The 26,222-nt window shown below is 39.0% G+C and overlaps 3 protein-coding genes across 7 annotated transcripts in view; all 3 read right to left on the reverse strand.

Annotated features, from left to right (window-relative positions):
* LOC141434933 (glucose dehydrogenase [FAD, quinone]-like) overlaps positions 1-528 on the reverse strand; it is a 16,827-nt gene extending 16,299 nt beyond the window's left edge. Inside the window, exon 1 of the mRNA XM_074097418.1 lies at positions 506-528. Coding sequence (XP_073953519.1) covers positions 506-528 — 23 coding nt within the window. The remainder of the gene's footprint in view (positions 1-505) is intronic.
* Positions 1-26,222, reverse strand: part of LOC141435369 (uncharacterized) — a 758,872-nt gene that overhangs the window by 450,637 nt on the left and 282,013 nt on the right. The gene's annotated exons all lie outside the window — the stretch shown is intronic.
* LOC141435368 (uncharacterized) lies at positions 3,090-7,978 on the reverse strand. Its single transcript, XM_074098076.1, has one exon. The coding sequence runs from the start codon at positions 7,907-7,909 to the stop codon at positions 7,406-7,408; it is 504 nt and encodes a 167-aa protein (XP_073954177.1). The 5' UTR covers positions 7,910-7,978; the 3' UTR covers positions 3,090-7,405.

Genomic DNA, 26,222 nt, shown 5'->3' on the forward strand with positions numbered 1-26,222 from the left:
CCTGCTGGAGTAGGTACAGTACAGACACAAATTTTTCCTATGCACCACATAATCATATTACATAGTGTTTGTTTCCGCATATCACATAGTGTTTGATTCTTATTTAGTCACCGTAAAAGTAACAAAATTTGGGGTTGAAATAAAAAATAGAAAAATACTCCAAAAACGTCCTAAAGTATTTAGTTCCATTTGAGTAGCAGAACCCGAGTGTGTTTTAATTTTTTGCTCCTGTTACAGGACCCACCCGGTAGGGTAAACCATACAGTAATTGGCCACGTTACAGTAATTGCCCACTTGATTTTTTTATATGAAACAACAATAATACAAATAATTTAATGATAAAAGCGACTAGATTATTATAATTAGTACGATATTTGTTATGATTTATGCCACTTTTCTTTGTAAATTTTTGATTTAATTCAGTGGGCAATTACTGTACCGTGGCCAATTACTGTATGGTTCACCCTATTATATTATTTGGCGGGTGGAATAATAAAAAACTTACCTCAATAAGATCCAACCGATCATGTTCACAATAAACACGCGTCTATTACCCAATACAGTGCGCAAATGGAAGTCATGTTTTCGCGCGTCGGCCCGCTTGCGAAAAGGGATTTTGCAACAGGATGCGTTTGTCAGTTTGAGTGTACATTCTAGGGTACGGTTAGATTAGGAACCCTAGTGAAACCCGATGTTATAATCATAATCATTTATTGCTTTATACGTGTACAGTGCAGTCACCAAAAATATCTGACACGTCCTTCCGGCCCTAAAATAGAGTCGTATCAGATATTTATGCACGCTTGTTGTGTCAGATATGGTGCTGGTGACTGTAAAAGGTCTTACAAATAAAATTATGTCCCAATATTATTATGTTTTTATTCGACTGGATGGTAAACGAGCAAGTGGGTCTCCTGACGGTAAGAGATCACCACCGCCCATAAACATCTGCAACACCAGGGGGCCAACCTAGAGGCCTAAGATGGGATACCTCAAGTGCCAGTAATTTCACCGGCTGTCTTACTCTCCACGCCGAAACACAACAGTGCAAGCACTGCTGCTTCACGGCAGGATTAGCGAGCAAACCTGCAAACCCTGTTAGGGCACTACGATCCATAATAATATTATAAATGCGAAAGTGTGTGTGTTTGTATGAAACGGAGCGACGGATCGTCGTGATTTTTGGCATAGAGATAGTTTATGGGCCCGGCAATTGCTAGTTATTCTTCAATTTACTCTTATTATGTTAGATGTGAATCTTCTGGTAGCATGGTGAACGGTTGCTCTGAAGATGAGCTCTGGTTGAGTTCGAAACGCGTCAGTGTAGTGTGGTGGTGGTGATATGGGTTTGTGTGGCTGGTGTGTGTACTTACAGTGCGGTGGTGGAGGAACTGCATGAACACACATTTCTTGTATTAACGTAGCTATCATAAGGTCGCGGGTGAGCAAAGTAAGGTTAAGTTCTTTGATATAGACTTTGGCAAAGCAATGCCTGATTCTATAAATTATCATCATCATCGTAAACCGAGACGTCCTTCTAAATAAACGTGGCTTTTAAAAACAGGAGAGTTTATTAGTTAGGGAACCTGAGTACAAGCCAAGGTCCCGGGTTCGGCTGAATCGATTTTAATGAAACATAGCCAGGAACCACACAATCAAATTCGCTGAACGTAAAAAAACCGCATCGAAATCGGTTTATTCGTTTCAGAGCTACGATGCCATACAGACAAACAGACGGACCGACAGACATATTGACGTCAAATTTATAATAGATAAGGTGACCTGGGGCTATTGTAGCTGGAGGGATATTGTATCTGAGCCGTCTGATGGCGTCCTTACGACGCCATGGTCGCCATGTTAATGTGTGTTGTGTGAAGACAGTCTTCTGGCGAACACAACGTAAAATGGCCGAGAAGACTAATCTAACCATATATTAGATCATTGCGAATTAAAAAAAAGAATATGGCGTCGTAAGAACGCCATCAGACGGCTCAGGTACAATATCCCCGCAGCTACAATAGCCCCGGGTCACCTTTCACTTCTTGCGTCGCAAGTTAATAAAAGGTCAAACGTTTTAATGCCACTCACGCTTGACCGCCTCTAGAGATCCTGTAGTTACGCGTTTACTTCAATTTGATGTGTTAATAGCGTTAAGGTAATTTTGAATGGAATCATCATCATCATCATCAGCCGGAAGACATCCATCCATCCCAGCCTATATACGTCCCACTGCTGGGCACAGGCCTCCTCTCAGAACAAGAGGGCTTGGGCCATAGTTCACACGCGGGCCCAGTGCGGATTGGGAACTTCACTCGCACCATTGAATTGCTTCGCAGGTTTGTGCAGGTTTCCTCACGATGTTTTCCTTCACCGCAAAGCTCGTGGTTAATTTCGTTGGCGCTCTCACTTTGTTACATTATCAGTATTTTTCAGTATCATTATCATTACATTGCTTTATTTTACAAGGTATTAATTATCAAACTGAAAACTCTCACCAACAGGCTTTTTTATTTTAAACAGCTTTTGCCCGCGGCTTCGCCCGCGTGGAATTCGGCTATCACGCGCTGTTTCCTCGGGAACTGTGCATTTTTCCGGAATAAAAAGTAACCTGTGTCACTCTCTGGCCCATAAACTATCCGTATGCAAAAAATCACGTCGATCCGTCGCTCCGTTTGAACGTGAAAGACGGACAAACATACAAACACACTTTCGCATTTATAATATTAGTATGGATTAGTTTAATGCATTATACATATGTACTTATGCTGGTAACGGGCCAATGACTCTCCTTGAGTAGTTGGTCATTGCTCATCAGATGACCTGCTTGCCCGTTTTCCTCCCTGCCATAATAACAAAATATAGGTAATTAAAAATACTCTAATTATTAAATAACGTATAGTAAAGAATCGTGAGTCCGACCACGGCTTGCATCTCAGTTTCTGTTTATGTGCGAAGTTCCCGCGTGGGAACTACGGCTCAAGCCTTCTCATTCTGAGAGGAGGCCTGTGCCCAGCAGTAGGACGTATGATAGAGGCCGAGATGATGTACAGTTTTAAGACGTAGCACTAAATTTAAAAAAAAAAACAGACTTCAGAAAATAGCAGGTTTTATTGATAACAAGTTATTGTACATTAATATAAACTGGCACGTGCACACTTCAGGGTTACTCCGAAATTCGAAAATCGAGGTTCGTGTCGTTCCGTCTTTTTGACACTTCTACTATTTAATATGAGACTGAGAGGGACGATACGACACGAACTTCGATTTTCGTAGTAGCCCCGCAGCGACGAAGGGGCCCTGTTACTATTGTACGAGAGTGTACAATATGGCGTTTTCGGCGCTACATGCAGCTAACTCGCTGCACGCTCGCAGCGACATAGCTGTGCCCTTAGTGTAATTTTTCGGTTACAAAATACGTCTCGATCGCGTTCGCGTTAAAATCTCAATTTATATGGAAACACGAAGAGCGCTCTAGCGGAACGTTTGCGATGTTCGTGTTTCCATACAAATTGAGATTTTAACGCGTACGCGATCGTGACGTATTTTGTAACCGAAAACTTACACTAAGGGCACTGCGCGCTCGCGCGGCGAAATCGTTACGAACTCGCTGCGCGCTCGCCTCGCTTTCAACTCGCCCGCAAATAGAAAATGTGACAAGGCCCTAAGTACAGGCATGGATACAGTGCTAAATATCTGTCTGTATGTATGTCTATCTGTCTGTGGCATCATAGCTCTCAAACGGATGGACCGATTTCGACACTTTTTTTTGTATTCTTGCGGTGGGTCATAGTTATGTCTGTTCAAATCAGTGCAACCGTTTTTAAGATTATTAATGAAAATTTCTGGAGTTTTCTAATTTTCTACTTGGCTAGGTTATTGCCACGTTCATTAACATCTTAGGCGCACTGTATTCTCGGCTTGTAATGGTATTTTATTGAAAAATGACAAATATTGGATGTAACATGACGTACGTTTCCTTTTATAGCCTGTACCTGATCTAAAGGGATTCAAAGCATCCCAATCAGAGGCAATGTCTAGCTGTCCTACTCATATGCGAAATTTAAAAAAGTGACAGGTATATCAGCTCGCATAATTGTTGAAAGTCATAATGTATGTGTCAGAATGTATTGTTTGTCATAACTCTTTTTTCTCTAAATCCATTGATTGTTCAGAACTGTCGTAAAACAAACCTAACCTAAACCACAGTTTTCTATAATATGATGACCTAAAAATTAGAAAAATTTACGGTTCCGTCCGGAAAAAATTATGACTTAAAAATTCTGACAACATTAGGTATCTGTATCTACATTATAACTTGCGAAGATTATGCGACTAGATACGCACTGATTGACAGTAAAGAATGATTAAAATTGTGGAGTATACTTATACAAAGTTGCATTTCGGAATCATAATTTATTTTTTAACAATTATATTTATTAGTTATATTTATGTGCTTATATTAAACATTTATGTTTAACTAGACATTTCATATAAACTAGTTTACAAAATAAACTAAAAAATATCTTATATCTATTTTTAAGTCATCGCCCATACAATTTTAACTTTAACAATGACAAAGTAAAGCTTCGATTTTTCAGACCCAAAATAAACATTTGTTGCAAAAACTCTTTTTTTATTTATGTATAGGTACATACTGAGTATTTATGCCTTCGTAACAACAGAATTTGGAACTTGTACTTAAATTAAACAATAATACAATTAAATTACAACAGCTGTGCGGCATTACTGAAAACAACCGGCAGTGTGAGTCGGACTCGCGCATCGAGGGATCTATGCAGTTTTGTAGGTATTTATGTATATCCAGTGATAAGAAATCCCCTCTGCTTTGGCAAATAATTATCAGAATTAGTTAACTAAGCAACAATTAGGCGTGATTAAATTCCCGAGATATAGGTAGTACTTGTGAGTGCGACCCGCGAAAGCTTAAAATATCGAATTAATATCATAAACTTGATAGATTTCCGTTAATAATAAAAGAATATATAAAGGTAAGTGCACTCTGAAACTCCGATACGAGACTTGACGCATTTACTTGAGATAAGTCAGCGAGTATTTGCTAACGGCCTTCGATGTATCTTGCGGCGACTCGGTGCAAGCAAGCAAACGTACCCTACTGTAATACTTTGTACAAAACAATATAAAAATAATGAATGATATAAAGATAATGATGATTCAATAACTTCATTCACTTTACTCGTAAATTAATCAATTACTCGTTCGATTACTGACTCACATTATCAAAACTTGAACATAAAAATATCATTAGGTAACCTATAATAAATTTACATAACATAAAGGATCCTCGCCTTATTTCAAGTTAATGACTAGACGAACATACTCTTAATATTATGATAATGCATTTATTTGGCTTTTAATTCATTCACTTAAAACTAAATGAGGGCATTGTCGATATTTATGAGTAATCAAGCAAAGTTGGACCCCACAATAAAATTAGTATGGCTCTAAATATTCGAAATTCTTACAAATAACCTGTACACTGAGATACCAACAAAGTAAACATAACACCATTCAATGGAAAACTAAGTAGGCATAAAATATACCTCATCAAAAATAAAAGAAATAGGTACTGGTTTAACTACTCTTTTATAAAATAGTTATATTTAACATTCAAGGTCGACTTGTACCAACCATGCAGATGAAGCAAGAAGAACATGTTCCGTGCAAAATTAAGTGAAACCAAATTTCCGTGTCCAATTCTTTACCATGTTAAACAGCTGTAGAAACAAGACTAGCTCTAACTGCTGAATAACCCAGTTAATATATCAAATTAACAACGTGAAATCAGAAAATTCGGTGTAAACCACTCAAAATGACAAGTCTCGATTAGAAATGATTGAAAGACTTTTACGAGGATATTCAGTTGAATTTACTCAACGACTGGCTAAAATGTTCGGAATTTATTTTGATTATTGAGTATTTTAACCTCAACACCTTTGAGTTTTTAGCCTAAAAGTAGTGATGAATACTTAGATTGTCAACGTATTCTTTGACAAAGGGATGAGTATCTCTTAAGCCTTAGACCTACAAGAAATCGTGCAAATTGTACCTACTACTTATATTCCAAGGTAGTAAAGGGAACAGGTTTGAAGTAGCCAATGGAGTGCCGCAATGTAGAATAACTTGCACGATGTTCTTGCAGGACGAAACTATCCTTTAGAAACAATGTTCTTTTTAATTTGCAGTAAAACTTAACATCAATGAAATGTGACAGAATGCGACCAGAACTATCCCTTAACGCATTCACTGCCACCTGACTTGACTTGACTGACCACAGGTGCCACCGACGCACATGTGCGTTCAAAATGTATGAATAATTTTGACAGCGGCACTGGGGGAAGTTCCAAAAACGCATATATGCGTCGGTGGCAGTGAATGAGTCTTTATTCTCATTAGTCGATGACATAAGAAAATGCGACAGCAAAAGTGTTATTAACAAACTCAAAAATGTTTGTCCTATTGGTATTGTTAACAGATTTAGAAATGACGCCATTTTCGGTACATTGCTTCAGAATGAAATTGGCACCAGCAAGACAAGCATTATAAATAGTCACTGTGGCAGCTTTCGATATCTTGACTGTTTTAGACGATGATTATTGTTACCATTATGTTGGTATGGTTAACTTTCATGATCAACTTTGAGAGTATCAAATGTTTACTGATTAGAACCTAATATTCCTCAAATCGGTTTTATACCGTTACAATCGCAGTTCTGAATACTGTAATAGTACTTAATAATTCATTCATTGATAGATGGTCTTTAGTATTTGTTGCAAGATTAAGTAGCAAATACGCATAGTAATTGGCAAATTTCCCAGTAGAAGAGTCGGTTTTTAATAATATCTCAGTCTAATAAAAAACTGTACCTAATTTGTATTTATATTTAACCCATCCGTTTTCACTTCAATAACTATATGGTAGCGGTGCTTGTTTTTGGGAACACCCGTACCAACAATCCGACTGTCACGCAAAGGGAATGTACGTTTATTTTAACGAAATTGAATTACTAATCAATGCACTTATCGCACAGTAGGTGTTTAAAGAATATAATCATATTAATATAGTAAGACTTTAAACAGATAACATAACTTATGTAAGAGAATGTAGAAGTTTACGTATAGTTGCAAAATCCGTGTTAACTGAAGGATAATCTATGAGATTTGTGCTGCAGTTATCTGCTAAACAATTTAGAAAACTAAGCACCAATTCACATATATAACTTTGAATCATATAACTACCAGGTATATTTTAGAAAACGTATTGAATATTTGACAGGCCTTATCTGAGATACAAGACCTGACTCCTAAGCTAACAAGGCATATTCATTTTGAGCCTATATTATTAACTATTATCACATGCGGAGATTCTAACTGTTTGGTTTGAGGCGCTCTCTGTGGAGATGGTCGCAGAGGCTGCAGAGGTCGAAGGGCTCAGAGCTGTCAAGGGAGGTGATGTGAGGCTCCCAGCTACACCTCCGGAGTTTGTTTCTCAAGCATTTTGTGGATGTTTCGATCGAGAAACTTTTCCCGATGGCCATGTATGCGGCCGTATCCAAGAGCGCGCTGCGGTCTCCTGGAATCAGGATGGCGTCGAACTCGCTCATCGGGAGGAACCCTTTGTTGTTGGTGATGAAGCACAGGCCGCAGCGACGGGACCGGAACACGTCCGCGCCTTCAGCGTCCGTAAAAACCGGCGTCCCGGGCGACGAGAGATATATCAACGCGTATTTATCCCCCACCCGCAAATCGTCGCTCACGAACGCGAAATTCGTCTCCGGGGATATAGTGTACGATACGAGAACGTAGACGGTGGAGTAAAATAGCACTATGAGCACAGTCTTTTGTAATTTGGACACTTGACGCCAGCACATTGCGGAAACGGCGTGGACATGATTTTTCGCGGGCACTCCGCGCGTGTGGCACCGCCGGCGCGCGCTCGCCGTCTGTGATAGAGCGAGACGGATAACGGTCGATACCCCTCGCCGCCCTTTAAGTCACCCCGCTAGCGAAACACACAATCAACCAAATTCAAACCTAACGCGTTACTCTTTAAAGTCTTTGTTCCTTTAGCAGTTGGTCGGACACTTGTCGGCAATGACGTACGCTAGTGTTGCGAACTTGGTGCCGAAAGGTCAAAACCGGTTTCGCAGCGCTAAGTTCAGTACCCTTAGGGGCTGTTTCACCAGCCACTGATTAACTGACGGTTAAATGTGATGCCGTCTCTATTTGTTTTGTTCGAATAGACGGAGACGGCATCACATTTAATCGTCAGTTAACACTAATCATTGGATGGTGAAACAGCCCCTTAGTGTAAGTTTTCGGTTACAAAATACGTCTCGATCGCGTTCGCGTTAAATCTCAATTTGTATTGAAACACGAACAGCGCCTCTAGCGGAACGTTTGCGATGTTCGTGTTCCCATACAAATTGAGATTTTAACGCGAACGCGATCGAGACGTATTTTGTAACCGAAAACTTACACCAAGGGTACAGCAGGGCTACTACGAAACTCGAAACTCGAAGTTCGTGTCGTGCGGTCCCTCTGACACTTTTACTTCGAGTTTCGTAGTAGCCCAGGGCTGTTAGTTGTGCGACTGCGCGTGTGACGTGTAATTCGTGAGTGCAGCTGCACCCGGATGGCGCCGGGGTGCATGCGTGATTCATGGGGCGAGGGCGACAAGGCGTGTTTAGAGCCTGATGTGAAATTCCCTTGATCCACCCGGGAATCGAATCAGCTAAAAAAATACAAAAAATAACTCCCATTTTTATTACTTATACTAATTGTTCAGGATATAATCTCTCTAATAAAAATTCGGCCTTTGAACTAAAAAAAAAGTGAAATCTAATGCAGTTTTGATTCTTTTTAAAAATAAAAGAATGTTTCCTTTGAGTAAATTAAGCTAACAATTGTATTAATGATAGTTTTCCTACAGGGTCCTTCGACTTTTTCCTGACTTTTCCGCCATTATGCTTATAAATATTATTCGTATAAAACATGAGTTACCTAAATAGGTAACATAAAAAAAGTCATATTTATAATCATATTCATTTATTTAATAAATAAAATAATACTAAATAATAACTAGTAATAGGTGGACTGGTTTGCATTTTTATTATGAACTAGCTGTTGCCCGCGGCTTCGCCCTCGTTGTTTTTTCTGTATTTTCTTCCATAAAAACCTTCTCCTGACAGTAATGAACACAACAAAAAAAGAATTAGCGAAATCGGACCAGTCGTTCCCGAGTTTTGCGCATAGCAACACATTTTATGATTCATTTTTATTTATATATAAATAAAAAATATATAGATGATCATTAAGTATAGTATACACCACTTATAATTATCTATCGAACGAGTGTTTACGTCAACCTCATGTCTTGTATCAGTCTCATTAATATTCAAATCATTATTTATCACATCAATTTGTACATGTGTATAACAAATTACAGCCTTATTCATAAAAAGTTAGAGCCTCCTTGAAGGCTCCTTGAAGGCCCGATGCTAAACATGATTCATAAACGTCTGTTAGCGCTAATCAGTCGATCAAGGCTCTGCTAAAGTTAGAGGACCGTAGACCCTCCTTTATCTCTCTGCTAAGTCACAAAATAGAGTTTGAACAGCTGACTTTGACTAGAGCAAAAAACCATAGGTACCGAAGATATTTATAGTGAAGGCAGGGCTACGCAGATTAAAAAAAAAACAGGAAAATTTATTTTCAGGAATTCGTATTTAAAAATCGTCTAAATTAGCAACAATAAATTAACAATAAATATGAAAAAAAATAAGGATGATTAACATAATTATGGCTTTTTGCACAACATAAACATGCGGATCGGAAATGGCGGGAAACAAACATCTCGCTTTTTTATTTTTTTCCTGGTAATTTGCCTGTCACTGCTGTCATTTTTTTTTTTAATTATCGATTAGGCCATTTTTTGTCTTTGATTTGTCAAGGTGGCCAACATAACGCGTCTAATCCGTCTATCAGCAGCTCAACAACTAGCAGACTGCTAGCAAGCGTTTATGAATCATACTTCTTGACAACCGTCTAATAAGCTTAATCAGTCTGCTTAAGTAACAGACCGATCAAACCTCAATTAAGGATTTTTATGAATAAGGCTGTTAGAGTCTGAGAGTTTTTAACGATATAAAATATGGTTTTATATTTTTAACAACACAGACTAATTAATAATAATTACGTTGGACGTCAAAGTGACCAATCACCATGCAATCACCACCGTTCACCAATCATTACTCATCACGTTTTTTTTTTTTTGACTGTTTGACAAACACTGGTTATTGCAGATGCGTTGCCAACCTAGAGGCCTAAGATGGATTACCTCAAGTGCCAGTAATTTCACCGGCTGTCTTACTCTCCACGCCGAAACACAACAGTGGAAGCACTGCTGCTTCACAGCAGGATTAGCGAGCAAGATGGTGTTAGCAATCCGAGCGGACCTTGCACAAGGTCCTACCACCTTTAAACCGCTGAACCGATTTAGATGACATTCGGTATACAGTTTTAGTCCCGAGGACATAGGATAGTTTTTATCCCGGAAAATTGAAAAGTTCCCGCGGGATAGCGAAAAATGAATTCTACGCGGACGGAGTCGCGGGCGACAGGCTAGTCGACTATATTTTTAAGCAACTAGGAAACATAGCAACTAAATGAACAAAAACGCAAATCAAACGCAAAAACACAAACTACCTACTTACTTACCTTCCTAAAAACCTTGTAAGAGATTTGAATACTCCAAATATTTTACTACGATATCTTGACTGTTGACATATTTAATGCCGTTATTTGAGTCGGCTACTTAAGATAACTAACCGGGAAGACGTTGAAGTACTGATGTCAGGAGTTGACTTTAGAAGTAGGATGATTGCAATGAGGGCTATCGTTTTTTGTAGCGTGAGTTTTTTAAGTATGGCTTTCAAAGTCTGTTATTACGGGCGTGAAAACAAAGTTTAGATTAAAATCATATTTAATACACCTTAAAACCGTACCATAAAAATATCGAGCATGCCACAGTGTTGCGTAGTCCCCGTTTTGTTCGGAAAAGGGAGGAAAAAGGTTACCGAAAGACAAAACTGTCTCAAAACACAGACATTCATTGTCCCGGAACGCATATTTGCCATAATTAATTTCAGATATTGCAAAATATTCACAAAATTATGCTAATTATAAATAAACCCGCGTAGCTCACCCAAAAACTATGAGATTTGACATTTCGGAGACCTCACGCTACACTAGCGCCTCTAGTGGCGAATTCATACGCGATAGCCCTCATTGGTACTAAACATTTTCGTACCCAATACTCGTAGTTAGAAGGAAAGAAAGAGATTTATTTCGGTTCCATCAATACCACAATCTTACAGTAATAAATTTCAATTTCAAATTTCAAATCATTTATTCAGTAAATAGGCTGCAATGGGCACTTTTACACGTAATTTTTTAAACTACCAGCGCTTTCGGAAAAAACAACAAACCTTACATTAGTTGACGTTTTTCTAGCATTTTAAAGTCAACAAATAGTTGGAAAACCCCCGACTTTGAAAGGAAGAAAGAAAGATTTATTTTGGCTCCATAAGTACCACCTAAAACTAAGACTAAAACTAGCACTAAAACTATGTTACACGACAGGATACAAAAAGGGTCTCCCTCCACTCAGCGTGTGTTGCCGCACATTATGTGCAGTAACGCTGGTTTTCTGTGGAGCCCCCTTTGTCACGCTTTGCGACTGAACCGATTTTGATGAAAAATGTCTAAGAACCATCGCAAAGCATAGCCCTCTCCATAGCTCGCTGAGCAACTCTGAGCCTATTTATAAGGCCTAAAGTAAAGCACCACGTCTCGGATCCATATGTCATCACTGGCAACACACATTGGTTAAAGACTTTCGTCTTAAGGCACTGAGGAATTTTCGACGAAAAGACATTGCGGAGTTTCCCAAACGCTGCCCATCCGAGTTGGATTCGACGATTGACCTCCTTTTCGAAATGTGGTTATAGCCTCTCGTTTTTTGCCAAAACGTGAAGCGCTCGTAACCACCTCCTGTAATAAGTGCTCCATGAAGTTTCATGCTTTTTCAGCATGCAAGATTGTATGTATGTTTCGTTCTATGTTTTTTGTTTCTTCCGATAATCTAGGCACTTGTTTTATGTTGAAGGGTGCCGTTGTTCTTTGTTTAGTTTGGCTGTTAACAATATGGTATTGGTATGGTACGGTCAAGGACTTGCTCTTTGGTCCCCAGAAGCATAGTAAAAGAGGAGAAGTAAGTTCACTACAAAGAAAAGTACATCGCGCGGCTTAAATGTGTGCGCGCCGGTTGGCGCCGGTACGCACGCACCCGCCGCACGCACACACTGATAATTTAAGGAGGATTAAGTTTTCTGTCGTCAAGACTGCGCTGCCGTCGGTGCTGTATGTTTTAATTTTTAACCGACTTCAAAAACGGAGGAGGTTTTATGTTTCAATGTTTCTATTTTTAGCTCGCTCGTCTTGCGAGTGTGAGATGATCACCTTTTACGTCCGCGTACTTACGTATTTTTTTGTATTTAGTATAGTTGTAAATTAGTAGTATATAAGTGTAGTGTAATAGTTTCGTGTAGGGACACATGAAAAAATAATAGATAACTACCTGCTTATATATAAACAATATAGTTATAGTATTATTTGTAGGTAAACATGACTAGTATTTACACAGCCGCCATCACCATAATAATATAGCCGCATAGAATCTTGTTTGTCTAGACACAGACATTAAAACAATTTTAAGTTAACTTTCGTACTAAAATTATTTGCCGGTAGGTAATTAATCTAAAATAGACATCGACAACCCTAAGCGTCCGCGCCGGAGTAGGCAGTTGTCTCTTAAAGGGTCGGAGTGGACATACTTCTCCTCATTTACTATGCCAGAAGCGTCGACCAACCGGAAAGGCAGGGCCTTAGAAAGACTTAATATTGACTGACCAGTTTCTGACGCTCGCGGCGCAATCAAATGACAGTTTGTGTATGCGAAATCTGTCATTCGATTGCAATCTCGAGCGTCAGCTGGGCTACTACGAAAGTCGAACCTCAAAGTTCCCGTCGTGCGGTCCCTCTGACACTTACACTATTTAATACGAGAGCGAGAGGGACCGCACGACACGAACTTCGAGTTTCGAGTTTCGTAGTAGCCCTGCAGAAACGCTAGGCTAGGCCTCATCTCGACAACAAGCGCCGCAAACTCGTAATCCTAATTATGCTTAATACTTTATACGAATTAATTTATCACTGCAAAATGTTTTATAAACAAACATCAAAATTTATTGTTAAAAAAAACAACTTAATTATTAAACCTTTTTTTACTCAGGCAAGGAACCCTTGCGCTAGTTCAACTCACACTTGACTGTCTTTACGAAAACGTCAACAATTTTAACGCAAGTGATTTTATGTTTCGTTGAAACTATTAAAAACTTTTGTAGCCACTTATGACATTCGTGGAGCCAAATGTGATATCTTAAAAACTAAAAAAAGGCACACGCATCAAATGTGGAATGCCACATGAGAGGTTTTTTTACCACGACAAAAATAATGGCCCTATGCTACGAAGTGCAAAATTAGAACTTTATATCTTGCCGTCTCGTTGAGGCTTATGTTATTTATTATGAGAGTAAAAGGGACGGTACCATACCCTCCTAACGCCCAAGTAAATTTTTTGTTTTATGAACATGAAGTTTTATGTCACTTGTGAGAGAGTTCAATGTCAAAGGACAGGGCCTTTATAAACTTTGGGACTTTGGGCGTTAGGAGGATACGAACTTCGATTTTCGAAATTCCGTAGTAGCCCCCTAGTAGCTATTTTTGCACGCTCCGCTGTGGGAGCGTGCAAAAATATCTGACACGTCCTTCCGGCCCTATAAATAGAGTCGTATCAGATATTTATGCGCACGCTTGTTGTGTCAGATATTGGTGCTGGTGACTGTACGTATACTCGTAGGTACGGGTGTCATGAGAGACGGATCTTTTGGCATATTGCTATGAGAGCCAGGTGTTTTGACATACTGATGCTATGAGAAATGTCTTTTGGTCTACGGTGACTTAAATAAACTATTATTTAACTGGGATTAGTCGACGTTGTTCAACAGTTTCTACTACACTAATCGATCAATCGTTTACTAGATCGACGTCGAACAGTATCATCGATCGGTTATCCGATCAATCGCTTCTCGACCCAATCGATATACATCAATCGATGGCATAGTCAATATAACAGGTAGTACAAAGGTTCCACCGTGTTAAGCGATTTAGGAGGCACTACGAAATTCTAAAATCAAAGTTTGCATCGTACCGTCCCTCTCATTCTCGTATTATATATAAGCGTCAGCAGGACAAGATAACGATGTGACGAATGGCTGTGGTGACGATGCCTAGCCCATAACCAAGTCCTTTAAATCATTGTTATATCTTCACCATCATCTCAAGCAAATATCCACAATCGTAGATAAGACAATCCGGAAATTAAAGGCACCATTGTACCCATAGTTTTGCTTTATGGAGGTCAGTCTTCCGGTTCCTGGGGTTCCTCTTAAGTTTGTATCATATCGTCCCTTTCAATGTCCTGTAAAATAATAAGCGTGAGCAGGACTGCATGATATGAAGCTTGAATCACGATTTTCGGGGTAGCAGGCTTGATTTCCGAGAAGCGTTTTCCAAATACAATTTTTAAAAAAGTAGCCTATGTGTTATTCCAAACGTCCAGCTACCTACCTATGATACCTACCAAATTTCATGACTCTAAGCTCAGCGGTTGTTATTTACATATTTTATCCTTATACCGTAGGAATATCTGGATAAAAGTATTCTATGTTTTAATCCAGGTTATAAACTAACTTTCAACCAAATTTCATCCAAATCCGTCCAGTCGTTTCAGCGTGAAGGAGTAACAAACATACTCACTCACAAACTTTCACATTGCATTTATAATATTAGTAGGTTTGCGGGATCGCATGGCGGGGGATTTGTAAATGTGTGGTTAAAAGCAGAAATGTACAGCATATAGTTTTTCAACGTGTAAATCAAATTGAAGTGTGGTTAAGTAGGGGGTAGATTATGGCATCCGGTCATGAAAGCCAGACACGTGTATTTGTATAAAACGGTTAGTGCAAATGCAAGTGCTAAGAAATGCCTGAAGAGTCGAGGAAAAATGATAACAGTACATTTGAACCTTTTTTTTTTAAATATATTTTTTATGTAAAAGGGGGCAAACGAGCCTGCGGGTCACCTGTAAATTGTAACGCTCTGGGATTGCGGTTCCAGGCTGGTTAATTTTTACATATAAGGACCTAAATACTAGTTCCAGTACCAACACCTATGGACACTCGTAACAACAGAGGATTGCATATGCGTTGCCGGCCTAGAAAACAACAAAACTCACATAATAAAATGGCTTGTCATTTATCCAACAATCATTTCAAAGAAAGAATGAAACAAAGAAAATACATTTCGCACGCTTAGTAATAAACGGGCCTAACTCAAAATTGGCGTAAAATTAGTTATTGTACTAAAACGGCTTATAGGTATCTGACAGCGCTATCGGCTCTCTTTCTTAAACCCGCCTAAATCGGGTATTAAAAAGAGATAGCACGACTTGGTGCGTTTTACTTTCAACAAAATTGCAAATTTCATATAAATTTGGTGCTAAAGCTAACTTCAGTCATGTTCCAACTGACTGCGAGCAAGATGTTGTCTTTCGTGAGCCATTTGGAGATAGATCGTTATTGCAATAAGGAAAACATAGAGTATTTTGACAACTTTTAAGCAAATAAAAGCATATATTTGGATTTACTTCTTATTAGCACAAAATCAAACGCATAAAATGAAATGACGTAATTCGGGTTGCCTCGTTTTATTAAAAAATAACCCTTGAATAATTGGTGTTGTATTAAGACATGCATCATTTATTATTTTTATTATTTCACTACATTTTGTAATAAAGTGATTTATCAATGCAGTTTTTTAAAACCATAGCAATATTATTAAATATACAAACATAAATTGCTTTAAAAGAAAAAAGTGCAAGTAGACATTATATACAACGTTAGGAATTATAAAAAAACATATTAAACAATATTAAATCCTACCAAATAATTAAACGGAAACGAGAAGTGCTAATTACTTCAACTTTAAACTCGATTTGCCAAAATTCACGATTTTTGAGTTACGCCCGTTTATTCACAGACACAACGATAGTATTAAGTACAAATAGACAACACGTAGGAAAGTATAAACGTGGGTTAGTGGTGTAGTAGTAGTTGCTATCATGTGTTAGACTCGAGTGCAATCTAATCTACGTGTATCAATTAATTACATAATGAATTGACGGTATAGCTACCTACGTGCGATAGTGTTATCTTCTTGACTTATAATTCAACAATAATCGGACGATAATCATCCATCAACTGAGTACAGGCCTCCTGTCATAATAAAAAAAATAAAAAAATAACAAAAAATGGAACCGACTACGAAATCCTTGAAAATATTTTACTAGCACTATGTATATGGAACAATAGTCGTCTATTGTCACCGACTTCGAGCAAGTAGGTACGTAGTGCTAGTAAATTATTTTCAAGGATTTCGTGGTCGGCTTTACTTTTTTGTTAAAAAAATTCTTTATTTCTCACTTTTTAATGATTCGTAGCCAAAGTACATCTCACAACGATTTCATGAAGCCCAAACACGGCTTAGTTACGTTGTCTTATAACAGAGTTCCGTTGCCTACCTTCCGGCTTCAGCATCAGATCAGTTCGAAAGAATCATTAACTTAAAGCTCCTTCTTAGTCGCTTATCTAGGTATATTAATCATGATCGTTTATAGACGAGCGAGCTTTACTTAGCTTTGACGAGTTCTATTGGTCATCTACGGTCTTCTTCATCAGGTCCAGTTTACCAAATGATACTTACTGAATGTAAATGCTTATCTCAATGCAAAAAATGCCAAAATCGCCATAGGTGTGCCTATAAAATTTGAGGTTTGCCCTCGATTTCCCTAGGATCCCATCATCAGATCTTGACTTAGTGACAATGGGACCACCTCAGAAGAGGACCCTATGGAATAAAAAAAGAATTTTGAAAATCGGTCCACAATTGACTGAGTAATCGGCGAACATACATAAAAAAAATACAAACATTGGAACATGGAACCTCCTTCTTTTTTGAAGTCGGTTAAAAAGGGTTTGGTCCGCAGCGGGGCTACTACGCAATTCGAAAATCAAAGTTCATGTCGTTTCGTCCCTCTGACGCTTATACTATTTATTAAAAAGTGAGAGGGATGGTCAGATACGAACTCCGATTTTCGAAGGCCTACTTGCCTTCAGATCCCATGCGGGCCCAGCGCGGTTTGGGAACTTTTCGTTTATGCTGGTTTCCCTCACCGAAAAGCTCGGAGGTGCTAGCCCGGATTTGAATCCACGATAATGCTTGAGGGGCCACAGAGGTAAACCGTTAAGCTACAACGGTGAACAATAAGAAAAAATAATCATCATCATCATGTCAGCGGAAAGACGTCCACTGCTGGACATAGGCCTCCCCCAAGGCTCTCCACTCAGACCGGTCTTGTGCTTTCCGCATCCAACGCGATCCCGCGATCTTAACCAGGTCGTCGCTCCATCGTGTTGGAGGCCTACCGACAGCCAGTCGCCCGGTCCGTGGACGCCATTCGAGAACCTTCAGACCCCATCGGTCGTCTTGCGAGCAATGTGCCCCGCCCAAGAAAAAAATGAATTACCACGTTGAGATTTCGTGCATGATATCCAGCATCCTTACGTATGTTCGTTTGTCGCTTTCACAAGAAATCCAGCCAACCGATCTAACCGATTGTGGTGAAGTTTAGATACCTAGTTTGATATCCCGAGAAGGACATAGGTTAGTTTTTGCCAGGCAAAATTGTATATTTTCGCAGATGAAGTCACAGGATACAGCAGCTTTACCTTAATCAATCTGATCAATAACCAATAACTCATTGTAGCGCCATCTAGTTCGCACTAGTTTAACCAACTGCATTTAAGACTCAAGCTTCCGCTACTCGCCAACAGGTGGCGCTGTCAGTGTCAACCGGTACTAGCGTGTATTAGGTTTCAAAGCAAACAATCGATATTATCGTGGGACAAACCACGTGTACTCTTTCGTAGTAAAACAACTATATTAAATAAACTGAGAAAGAGTCCAGTTACTTGGCAAACATACAATCAGGCTCAGTTTCCACCATACCAATAGAAACGCTTCGTTTAGCTCGCCTCGCTCCGCTCAGCTGTTTCCACCAGAGATGTGCTGAGCGTGGATGTGTAAATGAAGCGTCTCTATTGTTAATGAAAAACATATTCCTCGAAACACATCCTCGCACATGACGACCGGATGGCCAAGTGGTTAGAGAACCTGACTGCGAAGCTTGAGGTACCGGGTTCGATTCCCAGCCGGGGCAGATAATTGTGTGAATAACACGAATGTTTGTTCTCGGGTCTTGGATGTTTAATATGTATTTAAGTATGTATTTATCTATATAACTATGTTAATCCGTTGCCTAGTATCCATATTACAAGCTTTGCTTAGTTTGGGACTAGGTCAATTGGTGTCAAGTCCCATATGATATTTATTTATTTCGTCCCCTTACAACCAGAATCGCTTAAAGTCACTTTTGGGCAAAACTGAGTTAAATATATCGTTAGAATGTACTTTCCAAGAACTACATGCTGTTGAAACCCGTTTTACTGTACGATACTCCAATACCGAGTTACGTTTTTCTTAAGCTCACTTAAAGCCGATTTTTAAGAAAATCAACAGCCAAAACAACTATGCGTCGGTTAAACAGCATTTTTTTTATTTTACAACAGCAAAATATTTTAATGTCAAACAAGCGATTTTGGAATGTTAAGATTTCAATAAAAATGCAATTTGAGTACTGCCTAAAAGTGCTAAAATAATGTTAGTAGGTTTCGCCTGTTGAGCATTACTTTATATTTCAATTATTGCAACAGCGAAAACAAACTAAATATAATATAGGCGATATTGCTTGTAACAATGTTTGCTTCGACCATAAGAAGCGCTACAGCCAAAATCGCTTAAGTATCGCTTAGACGTTTCGCGCTGTATTATAAAGTAGTGTGCACTTTGTGTAGGCTAGCTTAGTCGGTTCGTACACGCTTGAAAGCACGATTCATAATAAGTAATTTTTAAAAACTTATTTAGGTAATTATAGATCTGTTCACTAATTAAAGTCTGCCCCTCCACATTCTATAATTGTAATTGTACCTAAACGTATCCGTACGACAAGTCTATGTGTGCGTAGCTCGAACTTGTCCTCATGGCTTCAGTCGCAATCGTACCGTCAGACACGCACACTAAGACTAAGACAATGTGTAAGTACTTAAGAGGTTTACTCGTGTACATTAGCTGTGGAGGGGCGCGCCTTCGTGAGTGAACAGAACTATGTATAACAGCGATTCACTTGCCGTAATTTAACAGTGTTTTTCTTTCAGGTGACGATAAGGAGCATGGATATGGATATTCAGGTTTCGATGAACTAAATAAGCCGCGTATCCACTAGAGGCAGCCTCGGGCCGAGCGGCTGCCAAAGGCACGGCTCAGACTGAGGCTCCTTTGAGCACGGTCAAAAAACCGACAAAATATGGCTCGGCTCGCGGTGCTCGGCCTGAGGCTGCTCTAATGGATACGCGGCTATAGAAAAACATATAACCAGATCCAACAGACCGTCAAAATGAACCGTGATTGTCATTTAGATAACCTACTTATTTACTACTTCGTATCGTAGGTACGTCGTATCAATGAAAAGCTTATCACGGCATAAAACATTTACGTAGTCACACATTTTCATTGTTCTTGGCTTAGGTAATATTAATTATCCATGGCTGGTTTGAGTAGCCACAGCTAAGACAAGCAGTGATGAAGAAGAAGACTGATGATTATTACCATTAAGGTTATTTTTCATCACTGCTTGTCTCAGCTGTGACTACGTCCGGCACACGCTCAATAACGTCTTCATCACAGGCCAGTGCAACCAGCCATGGTGAATCTCCGGTATAACATTTTTTTTGTAAAAAGTCATTAAATCTTTATTTTTTTAGCTGCGCTTATTGGCAGTGGATTTGTGTATAGCTTTTTAATGCAGGAAGTTTAAATTCCTCTACTGAAAGAGGTTCAACAGAGTTTGGATTCGATTTTCTGTTGCCTTGTCTTGTTCGACGGTTGGTTTGCAAAGTTACAGGCCTGGTATCAAAACTCAAAAAGTCAGACGACATGTAATTGATAAAAATATTACCTATACAAATATTAAGCCAAGAACAATGAAAATGTGTGACAACGTAAATGTTTTATGCCGTGATAAGCTATTCATTGATACGACGTACCTACGATACGAAGTAGTAAATAGTAGGTATCTAAATGACACTCGCGGTTCATTTCGACGGTCTGTCTGGTTATACCTATGTTTTTCTATTTAGTTCATCGAAACCTGAATATCCATGCTCGTTATCGTTTTGATGAAGAAGAAGACTGATGGTTATTACCATTACGGTTCCTTTTTCATGACTGTTTGAGTGGTTACTTTGAGCCTTGAGACGCTAAGTGCCTTTTTATTAAAATGTTTGAATAAAATATGTTTTTTGTTGTATGCATGTAATCAAAAGTTCCATAATTAAATGTATTAAGCAGCACATATGATATTAAAGGAATAACGTAATATATCTCACATATACTAGAAATATACTACTATATTTAAGACTTTAGCTCGCTAGTTTTCATTTATTTATATTTTTGGGCTATTTGGTACCTATTTGTTGAAATAGATTGATGGAACTCTTTCGAAAAATACAAGTTATATGTCTTTGAATGATAAAAACAAAACAGAATAATGCTACATTGCATATAAGATAGAAAAACAGAAAAAAAGCCTAGAGTCAAAACATCTTAGAAATATTTTGCACTTTTAAGCGCGCTTAAGAGGTAAATTCCGATTTGTTTACAGCCAATACCTCTTATTTGCGCTGAGACTTAACTAAAAACTTAAATTGTATAAAACATGTAAGCATTTTAACACTGTATTCGGCGAAAAATGCTTCAATTATGGACTTAAAATGATAGTTTATCCAATATATCTGCGTAAACTTGCTAGTTTAGAAGATAAAAAAAAAACGTGTCTACAGGCAAAATCGCTTATCTGCAGTACCTTTTGAAGAAAAGCCCTATTTTAACCTACTCGGCACGAGTATAGAGTAAATAACATAGCCCTATCCTATTAAGGGATAAATTATCTAAATAGAAACACAGAGATGTTTTTAGTATAACTAGCTTTTATAGGTTTTTAGAGCATGCAAACCTTTAAATGCGTTTTTCTCGAAACTACATTTCATGCAGATAAGCGATTCTGGTTGTAAGGGACGATTTATCTCTGGTGGAAAAGCAGCCTCAATGGTGTGTGGTGGGACTGGTGGGGCCCCATCGGAACCACACCTCGAGCCCTCTTATTCTGAGAAGAGACCTAAACCCAATAGTAGGACGTCAGCTGGGACGATAATCCATACTAATATTATAAACGCGATAGTGTGTGTGTTTGTATGTTTGCCCGTTTCACGTCGAGTCGGATCGACGTGTTTTCTAGCATAGAGATAGTCTATGGGCCAGAGAGTGACATAGGCTACTTTTTATTCCGAAAAAATGCACAGTTCCCGAGGGAACAGCGCGCGATAACCGAACCGAAACCGAACCGAAAAGCTAGTGAATTTCATAAATCTGTCCCTCGACTAAATCACTGGTTAATACTAAAGTGAACAAACAGGTAATAACTATAGGAAGAAAACTCACGACATTGTCATTTCAAAGTTTAGTATCTCAAAAGACTGAACCGATTTTCATTAAACATAGCTAAGAACCATCGCAAAGAAACTTGCTTGATCACGTTATAAAACTGCATTGAAATCGGTTCATTTGTTAGCTGTCTTTAATACAATAATATCTATTCTATAAAATATCTGAATTAGCTTTTGCCCGCGGCTTCGCCCGCGTGGATTTCGGCTATCGCCCACTGTTCCTTCGACAACTGTACATTTTTTCGTGCAGTAACCTATGTCACTCTCTGGCCCATAAACTATCCCTATGCCAAAAATCACGTCGATCCGTCGCTCCCTTTGACAAACATACATAGATACAAACACACACCTTCGCATTCATAATATTAGTATGTATTTATGACATACCTATTTCATGCGTTTACATAGGCCCCGTCGGATGGCTTTGCGTCGAGGGTTAAAAAGCTTGCAGAAATACAAAAATAAAAGATTAAATCAATCCGTTGTAAGACACGGTTCCGGTAATGGTCGCATTAGGGATGTAATCCGGTCCGGCAGATCCCGGACTCCGGGCAGCTGCGCCGGACTGATTGCCTTGACACCTTCGGCATAGGACTATGAATTGATGGAAGTTCCATATTAAAGTTTTCGCTGGATAAATATTACATAATACATAATATAAACTACTTGACAGTCAGGAACGCGCGACCAATATGCCTCAAATGGTCCGGGTTTTTTTATCGACGAACGAAACGCGCGGTGTACCACAATTTTTTTAACTACAAGGTTTTTAATAAAGAAGAAATGCTGAGACGTAAATTATTACTCATTCAAATACTATTTATAAAACAATAACATGTAATTTATAATTTATTCACAAAATAAAGGTTAAACTTTACGACCTAAAGAGTATCCACGGACAGTTTGAAGCATTTTGGTTTTGGATACCATGGTATCTTCGGACTGTCAAGTGGGTATGATTATCCAAACAGTGCTCTTTTTAGGAAAAATAGTTACCACATGTGCATCAAACATTTTAATGCAATCCCAGATGACTTCAAAGTTTTTCCTTTAAATTTATTTAAAAGTAAACTTTATAGATTGCTCAAAGAAAAAATGGTTTATTCAACAAATGCCCTCTTCAACACAAACACATAACTATTCCACTTTACGTGTTCTGCGTAGTATGATGCCTGTGTTTAATTAATCTAATCAGTCTAGTTTTAAGATTACTTTGCATGCTATGTAGCAAAATATGTTTTTATACTGGAAATGTTAATTTATCACCTATTGTACCATATTTTATGTGAATATAGACATTTGAATTTGATTTTTTAAGATTTATCAAAGAGACTGAGAGCAACCACAGGAGACCGAAGAGCTGGCAGTTTCCTCGCTCAACGCATCAGTCTTACTATCCAGCGGGGAAATGCTGCCAGCATCTTTGGTACCATGCTGCAGGGTAAATTTATACATTTATTATAGTTCTAGTTTTTAATTTTAATGTAGTTTTTGTTTATTTATTGTAATCTACCTTTTATTTATTAATAAAAATGTTTTATATCGTGAAAAAAATACATAATTGTATTTTTAACCTGCGACGCAAAAACTGGGGTGTTATTAGCTCGACGCCAATGCCTATTTGTCTGTCTATGGTATCGTAGCTCTCAAACGGATGGACCGATTTCGATGCGTATTTTTACGTGAAAGTTCTTAGCCATAATTCATTGAAATCGGTTCAGCTGTCTTTGAAATATTGAACTGAGGCTGTGTTTCCACCAGGGATGTGCGAGGATGTGTTGCGAGAAATATGTTTTTCTTGAACCAATAGAAATGCTTTGGTTAGCTTTAGCATCCATCAAAATAAAAATACCTTCTACGTCATTCTAAGCTCTACGTCGTTCACATCTCAAGACAGACGTCTCAACTATCGGCCGCGATTTCCCGGACACTGATAGCCGGGGATTCCCGGCCCCCGGGCTTACCGGGATTATGGCGAGTCCTCGCTGCATAATTAACTGCTTAAGGCCCCGTTTACATTATTGCAGTAAAAGTAAAATCATTTCAGTAACTTGACACTGCACTTCTAGGAAAATAATTTAATTGGTATAAAATCTTTAAAATTTGCCACTAGAGTGGCATTAGCCATTGTTGACTTTATATAATAATAATTATGTACCTAGTTTTCGACCGAAACTAATAGGTATTTGCAACCCAAATCGAATTTCGGTTTCTGTTTCAGTTTTGACCGAAAACGAACCCAAAGCTTTATTCATCTCGGCCTACATGCGCCCCATTGCGGGGCACAGGATTTTTAGAATAAGAAAGCTTAGGGCGTAGTTCCCACTCGGATCCAGTGTGTTTTGAGAACTTCACACACACCATTGAATCTCTTCGCATGTGACTTTTCTCGCACATTGCTCGCAGGACTGATGGCCGATGGGGTCAGAAGGTTCTCAAATGGCGTCCGCGGACCGGGAGACGTACTGTGCTGTCGGTAGGCCTTAGACAAGATGGAGCGACGACCTGGTTAAGTTCGCGGGATTGCGGTCGATGCGGAAAGCACAAGACCGGTCTGATTGGAGAGCCTTGGGGGAGGCCTATGTCCAGCATTGGAGTATTGGACGTCTTTCGACTGACATGATGATGATATTTTTGTAACTTTGGCCGCATACATTTTTTTGTAGTTGATAGAACAAAGACCACGCTCGCCGCTCCGCTATCCTCCCCGCTGCCCGGTGGCGTTCAGTCCTAACTCGCTAGCATCGCGGTCCCGTAATCATCATCCCAGCCCTATATACGTCCCACTGCTGGGCACAGGCCTCCTCTCAGAACAAGAGGGCTTGGGCCATAGTTCCCACGCGGGCCCAGTGCGGATTGGGAACTTCACACGCACCATTGAATTGCTTCGCGGGTTTGTGCAGGTTTCCTCACGATGTTTTATGTTTTCCTACACCGCAAAGCTCGTGGTAAATGTCAAATGTAATTCCGCACATGAATTTCGAAAAACTCACAGGTGCGAGCCGGGGTTTGAACCCTCGACCCTCTGCTTGAGAGGCGATAGGTCAAACCACTAGGCCACCACCGCTAGCATCGCGGTCCCGTAATATTGAAATTATTTTACTGGCATATTGTAAACAGGGCCGTAGGGATCTTAGCGCAATTGTCCAGTTAAGATTAGGAAGGGTGTTTCGTTCAACAATGGAGGGTTTGTCAAAAAGAGGGGCGGAGGAGGGCTAAGACGCTTTTATGAGTTTCTTGAAGTTCAGCGGTCTGAAGGTTTAATAATATAAGGCCTAATGAACTAAAATAATTTCCTTGCTCACCCGCGACCTTACGATAGCTAAGCTTATGCAAAATATGCGTGTTCATGCAGTTCCTACACCTCCACACTGTAAGAACACACACAAATCACACAAACCCATCTATCACCACCACCACACTACACTGACGCGTTTCGAACTCAAACAGAGCTCATCTTCAGAGTGACATAACCGTACACCATGCTACCAGTTGTTAGACTAACGAACCACAACCACCGTTTTAACTTGTCACTGTAACTCCCCAAGTACCCACATACGTTTTATGAAACAAAACAAAACTACCCACAAATTATTAATAAATTTTTTTAACCGTCCTTCAAAACTACCTTGATTTTTTATTTATTTACTGTCAAGGCATGTTTTATTAACTACCATTGCTGAAATTAGATCCAAGCCGTAGCAAGCATATTTTGCATAAGCTTAGCTATCGTAAGGTCGCGGGTGAGCAAGGAAATTATTTTAGTTCATTGATATGGACCTCCGCAAAGTAACGCCTGATTCAATAAATTAATATAAGGCCTGTTTTATTTACGCATTGATACATTTTATGTGACAGATAAATGTAATGCCGTCTCTGTTTATTTGGGCAAAACAAACAGAGACAGCATTACGGATATATCCTGTGACGTAAAATTTATTAATGACTGAATAATGATGAAATAAGCCCCTAAGCTAATTAATTAAGATTAAATCTATATTTTGTGACAAATTAAGTAATTTTTTGTATTAAAGCCGACAAACGGACGATAGTTATGGATGATCCATGGACAAGGTATAGGTAGTCTTAAGCGATAAGGCCGCCTATTGCTCACCTTGTAATCTTTTTCTCTGTGTAATTATCTGTTTTCTGTATCGCTTACTATGTCTGGTGTACAATAAAGAGTCTTTGTATTGTATTGTATTGTAGTGCCATAGGTAGTATAGGTAGTCTCATCCGATCTTGTAGTGTGGGCTATTGTTGGATAGGTCTTTTAAAACCATTAGGGGGTTTCTAAAAGGATTTTTCGATTCAGTGATTTGTT

Source organism: Choristoneura fumiferana, chromosome 14 (assembly GCF_025370935.1).
Source record: "Choristoneura fumiferana chromosome 14, NRCan_CFum_1, whole genome shotgun sequence".
NCBI classification, from domain to species: domain Eukaryota; kingdom Metazoa; phylum Arthropoda; class Insecta; order Lepidoptera; family Tortricidae; genus Choristoneura; species Choristoneura fumiferana.

Excerpts from the sequence above, each read along its gene's own strand:
- LOC141435368 (XM_074098076.1), bottom strand. The coding sequence starts at position 7,909 with ATGTGCTGGCGTCAAGTGTCCAAATTACAAAAGACTGTGCTCATAGTG.